The sequence below is a fragment of the Sturnus vulgaris genome, chromosome 8, assembly GCF_052056855.1.
Source record: "Sturnus vulgaris isolate bStuVul1 chromosome 8, bStuVul1.hap1, whole genome shotgun sequence".
In the NCBI taxonomy this organism is placed as follows: domain Eukaryota; kingdom Metazoa; phylum Chordata; class Aves; order Passeriformes; family Sturnidae; genus Sturnus; species Sturnus vulgaris.
In genome coordinates this window covers 32,945,691-32,951,690 of record NC_142250.1, presented here as the reverse complement: position 1 = coordinate 32,951,690, position 6,000 = coordinate 32,945,691, and the positions used below count along the sequence as shown (strand labels likewise).

The 6,000-nt window shown below is 42.1% G+C and overlaps 1 protein-coding gene across 2 annotated transcripts in view; it reads right to left on the bottom strand.

Moving 5' to 3' along the window:
- Window positions 1–1,696: 1,696 nt before the first annotated feature.
- GRK5 (G protein-coupled receptor kinase 5) overlaps window positions 1,697–6,000 on the bottom strand; it is a 148,717-nt gene continuing 144,413 nt past the window's right edge. For both annotated transcript variants that reach the window (XM_014886765.2, XM_014886766.2), the window contains exons 14-16: window positions 4,219–4,356; window positions 3,286–3,417; window positions 1,697–2,494 (exon numbers count right to left, since the gene is read on the bottom strand). In XM_014886765.2, coding sequence (XP_014742251.1) covers window positions 2,396–2,494; window positions 3,286–3,417; window positions 4,219–4,356 — 369 coding nt within the window. In that variant the 3' untranslated portion in view covers window positions 1,697–2,395. The remainder of the gene's footprint in view (window positions 2,495–3,285; window positions 3,418–4,218; window positions 4,357–6,000) is intronic.

Here is a 6,000-nt window from a genome sequence, read left to right as displayed (position 1 = left end):
AGGGGCTCCATCCCAGGCTTGATGCCTTCAGGTGCACATAAGCATCCTTCTTCCATGGCATCTTGAGAATGCAGGATATCCAACCCCAGAATCACATCCTCCAAGTGTCCAGGGGGAATGCATGCTCTCATCCTTCCAGGACTTTGCACTGTCCCTCAGTCCCCACTGCCAGAGTCCTAGAGCTGCTGAGTGAGGATGTCCTGGCTGAGAGGAGAGCAGGACAAGGCACAAATGCTGCCATTCCCTGCTGTCCCTAAAACGTCATCCACCACCAGTTAAGGCTGGTACCATCTAAAAGGTATAGGACCACCTATAGTCAACATTTGCAATTTGTTCACCAGCATTCATTAAGGGATTTGCTGGTATTTCTCAATACTGGGAAAGGGTGAAGAATGAAAATTTTAGTCTTCACATGCCAAACTAGCAAAATCTCTAAAATTCTGCATCTTCTGTAAGATCTGCAATGCCACCATCTTCACCATGGCAGAATGACTGAAGCCTCATCTCCTTGTCTTGACTTTTCTCTGTCAGCTGCTCTATGCAAGTCCCTGTTCTGCCTCTCTGTCTCACATCTTCAAGCTGCTCTACTATGCAATTCCTGTGTGTTTCTTACTCAGGGATTTGCCTCTACTAACCTTCATCCTTTTCCCCCTCAGCACTGGCCACACAGAACATACACAGGGCAGTTTAATGAATTTTGGCTATTAAGACTCCCACTGGAACATCACTTCCTTGGACCCTGGGGTAGCTCCACTACTGCCTAACAGGATTTTAGACACACCAGGGTGGCTTTCAGATGTTCCTGAAGACCTAAAGGTTTAAAAAATCAGTCTAGTCTAGCCAACATTGTAAAGAGTATGAGGAACCAACACACTCTACAGAACACTTTGGGCTGTAGAAATCCTGCCTGCAGCTGGGGGCACAAAGGTTTTCCAATTCCTGGTGGAAGGGAAGTAACCACATTTTTTATCTGGTGTTCTTAAGAATAGTGAAATACTTGAGAAGAGCATGATCCTGATGCCTGAGGTACTGCTACTGATCCTGCCTGATCCTGCTCATCCTAGTGGGGACAGAGTTTTTGCCAATGGTTAAAGGATCCTGAACAAAGAATGATGGAGCTGGAAGTGGGAGTTATTATTTCATACTGGCATTTCATTCAGTTGAGGATCTAACTGAGGGGATGTGTCAGGGGGTGTTTGCATGGCACATGGAATTATTTTCAGTGCAGGCACAGCCTGTGGGTTCTGCTGCTGCCCAAAAGCAGCTCAGATCCCACTCTGAACCTCCACAGCCCAGCTCTACAAAGCTGTCACAAATCTCATGGTTGGCACAAACCAGACTGCTGGACTTCTCTCCTGCTGCCTCTTTGATATGGGCAGCTGTGGAAAGACCTTGGGCTTTTGACTGCAGCATGGGGAATACTTTGAGTTTTGCTCTCATTTCAGCAGGTGCAGGTTTGAAGTCCTAGAAGAATAAATGGATATTTGCTTTCCTGGTCACCTCTCCCTCAGCTTTGTTCTATCTGTCGTTAGAAACAGCACAAACACTACTGAAGGAAAAGAGCTTAAAACAGGGCTCCCTTTCTAACTAAAAAGCCTTTGATGGAATAAAAACATAAGTGCAAATCTCAGCTGTGCTGGTCCCAAGACATCACAAACTTTCAGCATAGCAAGTAGCATTCTTGAATGCATCAAAATCTTGTCTTTTAGCATTTAATGCGAGACATTACAAACTAATGAAGAGGAGAAATGTATGCAGTGTTGCTGTAAACCAAATATACAGATGTAAAATAATTAAGAAGAAACTGTTCCATAAAAATGCATGTCAATAAACCCCCGTCTGATAAAGTGATTTATGAAGAATTTTCTAGAATTGCTAAAAAGAATGATTTCTCGTTTGAGGCTCTGGAAGTCTTGAGTCACATTTTGTTTCTTTTAAAAAAATGTCTTAAAACACATGGCTTTACAGCTGCTGCTTGGAAAATATACACCTCCAAAGTCTGACTTTCATTTAAATACAAATGTACAAAATGTAAACTGAGACAATAGAGAAATTTACAAAACTTTTCTTTAAAAATAATAAAGACAAAATTCAGTTCTAGTATGATGCTATTTAAATACGTGCAAGTAGTCATGTTCATTGAATTTCTATTGCAATGTTCTAAAGAGACAAATTTGATTCACACAGTCTTGAGTGCCACCTCCAAAAACAGACCTGAGTGGAAATTTCTTCTTAAAATGTGAGGCTCCACTGGAAGGAATGGATAGAAAATCTCCATTTTAGGAGATCCAGATTTTCTTTTTTTCACTCAATGGTGGAGGCTCTCTCATCCACAGAAGCTCCAGAGATTATAGTGGAAGGATGCAATATGTTGTTTCATAGGACTGAGTTGGAACTAGCTGCTTCCAGTGGAGTTTGAACTTACATGATTTGAATTTATGTGATGATTTAAACTGGCCTTTGAATTTGGAGAACTCTTTGAATTGTTCTGATGCTGTAGGAAGAGGAAGAAAATGACAATTAGATTTCCATAATATGCCATGGTTTTATTTTTAATCCAACATTATTCCTTTCATGGTACTGACTGGGCTACAAGATTCCTGTTTGAAGGTCTTTGGATGCAAAATATTCTTCACTTCCTTACCTGTAGTCTCTCTAGGTCAGCAGAACCATGGCAGTTCTTGAGGAATGCAGCAAAGAAGACTCACTTGAGTTCCAGGAGCCAAACAATTAACTGTAAAATGCCAGTGTCTGCTAAATCTGACTAATACAGAGCATACCTGCCAATGCCCAGGCATGGCTTTAACCCTACAGAGAGACCAGTCTAAAAATGTTATTGACACTTGCAAGTGGTGCATGGTGCCTCATGAAAGCTCACATCATATTTTGTCTGGGTTGCTCTCTTCTTTATTGTCTTGGTTTCCTGCCATGACTACCTCCCTCAAAATGTCCTTTTTTTTTTTTTTTTAAATGCATAAATCAAGGATTTTCACAAGAAACTTCTTAAAACCATAGAACAGTTTCAAAAGGCATTTCAGCATACCACTGAAAGGTAGGTTGGGTAAGAAGTTTTTAACTGCTGGGAGCAAAAGTCACGAACAACACTGGAACTGCTGGTGGCAAAAAAAAAAAAAATCACACAAGGTAGATGAAAAAGTTGGGATATGTGAGAGCCAGCCCTGTTTAAGATGCACTGCCTTTCTCCTAGCAGAAGTATCACCAGAACAGGGCTGTGAAACCAGGCATCTGCAGGAGTTTCCTGGTCTTAGTCATAAAAGATCTCACCTGTCGCTTAAATATTCTCTGTAGCAATCCTTTCTTGGGTGGCTCTGGGGGGTAGCTTTTGTTTAGGTCTGGTGAAATAGTACCATTTGGTCCAAATACATTCAGCTCCTTGAAGCACTCTGTTTCTATCATCTAGTGGAATACAGTGAGAGAGAGGGGAAAAAAAGGAATTATTCATCTGCACTAAATAGAGCCAGTTTCTTCAAAGTCAGCGGTGTGTGAGGAGAGTGAACAGTTGGATTCCTGCTGGTGTCTGTAGAGGGTAAGTAGAGTGTATGAAAAACAGAGGATGAGTCTGCTCTGTGTGTTTGCACATCAGGCTTGTCAAAAGCTGCCCCACAAGACTTTCTGTTCTTTCCTTTAGCACTATAGAGAATATCAGGCAAAGACAGGCACACTCACAAAATCCCAGTTATTTATTAGCACCCCTCTGCCCGAGTGGATCTGCTGTTTGATGCAGAGCTGGATTCTGAAATCCACTGTTGGCTTGTTTTGATATCAAACAGAAACAAAGACCTAGATATGGAAATTTTGGAGGAGTTCAGGGTCCAGAGTGAACTGCTGCAGCTGGGGCTGACTGCAGACAATGGGTGAGTGCAGGGTCACCAGTGCAGGATCCTTCTGTTAAGGATTTCCAACTGTACCACAGAAGGTGCTGAGAGCTGCTGAAACACCTCTGTAGAAATCCAGGAGGAGGAAGTACAGTAGGATCCTTGCCAATTTACACAAACACACAGAGCCAACAGATACAGTCACCTGAACCTGACATCTGTGGTACATTACAGATCTTGAAAGAGACCATTTGTAACTCATGAAAGCATTAGAGTCTGGCAAGTTATCCAGTAGCTATATATTACTGGAAACATAGAGCTCCTCTCAAACCATCTGTGTTATGAGGTTTATTGCAGTAATTTTGCTATGACACATCCTTACCTCATTTTGCCATGGAATAGACACTGATCCTGTGGAAAACTTGGAATAGAAATCGTCATCTGTTTGGTCCAGGTTAACTCCTTTCACTGTGGAGAACTGCTCAATATCTAACACATCTTTGCAGTACACTGCTCTGGGCTATGTTCAGCAGAAAAAAAAAAAAGAGAAATGACAAGAGGAAAAATATTTCTGAGTCGGACCATGTGCTTTCATTCACAGATTCAGTCAAGTGAGAATATCTAACAAGTGTGTGTCTGCATCCTCCTTCTCCAGACTTGCTCTGCCTGCATGTTTATCATCAAAGGCTGACTTCACTTTAAGCACATTAAGCTTCCTATTCTGAAGTCCTCAAAGCATCAGTCAAAGCAGGTTTTAGTCATCCATGTGCTATCTGGTTAAGAAGTGAGAGGAAAAGGACAGAAAGAGCCAGAAAAGAAAAATGGAACCCTTCAGTAGTCTTTTCATTTAGAGGGGGAACAACAGAAAACCAGAATGTTTATGAGTGGCACACTGGAGAGAGCTCTGAAAAGAGGCCTCAGATAGAAGAGCCCTCCTGCCCAGATAGCTGTGGAGTTTGCAGCTTAAAAGTTTAAAGGAATGTATCCTAATTGCTAAAGAAAACAGAGGAGGTTTGGCATTTTTCCATTGTTTTTATTAATAGCTCAGCTGCTGGAAGCTGCCCAGAATCACCTCTCTTAACTCTTTTAACTTGGCTGCATTTCTTCAAAGAAAGTCAAATGGCTTTGCCTTTTTGAACAACTTAATTTTCTGGGATGACAGAGACAAAACTCTTTGCAGTGATGCAAGTTTCTGCTTGTATTCCAGCAGCCAGCCCCAGGGAGCAGAAAGGGTCATCAGTGGCTACCTAGAGTCATCAGTGGCTACCTAGAGTCATCAGTGGCTACCTATCACAAGCAGTGTGTGTGCCCAGAGATTTCTTATCAAGGGCACAGCCACCCTTTGGTGTACAGGGATAATTGAGGGGTGGTTTGTGGGACCAGCCTGACCCAGCACGTGTGGAATCCTTCTGTCTATGCATGGTCTGCACCAGGACTGCACAGCCCAGGGGTCCAACTGTGCAGTATCTCATTTATCTAGCTCTGAGCACTGTGACCAAACAAACTGACCTAATTCCTGACAGAAGTGCTATTTGCTGAAGGCTGTATCCCTCTGCATTCCTGACAGCTGCAATCCACAACATTTTTGTGGAGATGGAGTAATGCAGAAGAGCATGGAGAGACATGGTTTGGATAACAACCTCTGCCATTGGCTATATAGCTTTGGGTGATTCAGCTGACTTCAGTAAAGACTGGGGGATCTATGGATGAAGTGCAAAATAAATTAAATTAGGGGCAGTTCTTGAGCTCCCCATAAATAGCCATAAAAATTTATGTGCCTTTGCTTTTGCAATTATGTCTCTAAGAGATGCCTTCTAGGCCTTACAGTTTTTATGCAGTCTGGCGGATCCCAAATTTGAGCCCAGAATTCTATAATTTTCTACATCAGAAAGAAATAGTAGCTTGTCTCCTATTTCTTCCCACTAAAGCAGGTTGTAACACCACGGGCTAATTGGCAGGAATAACTAGGCCACATAGTAAAATGTAAAGCAAAACCAGAGCAACTAAAGTAAACTTTTGTAGCTTTCAAACCACTTTGGTTTGGTTGAGCTTGCAGCAATGGATATGGGAGCTGCCAAGATGTTACTTTCCTTAATATGTTAAAATAGCAGTGTTTACTTAGAACCATATGGGGACTTTAAGGATAGAAGCTCCAGCCAGAAAG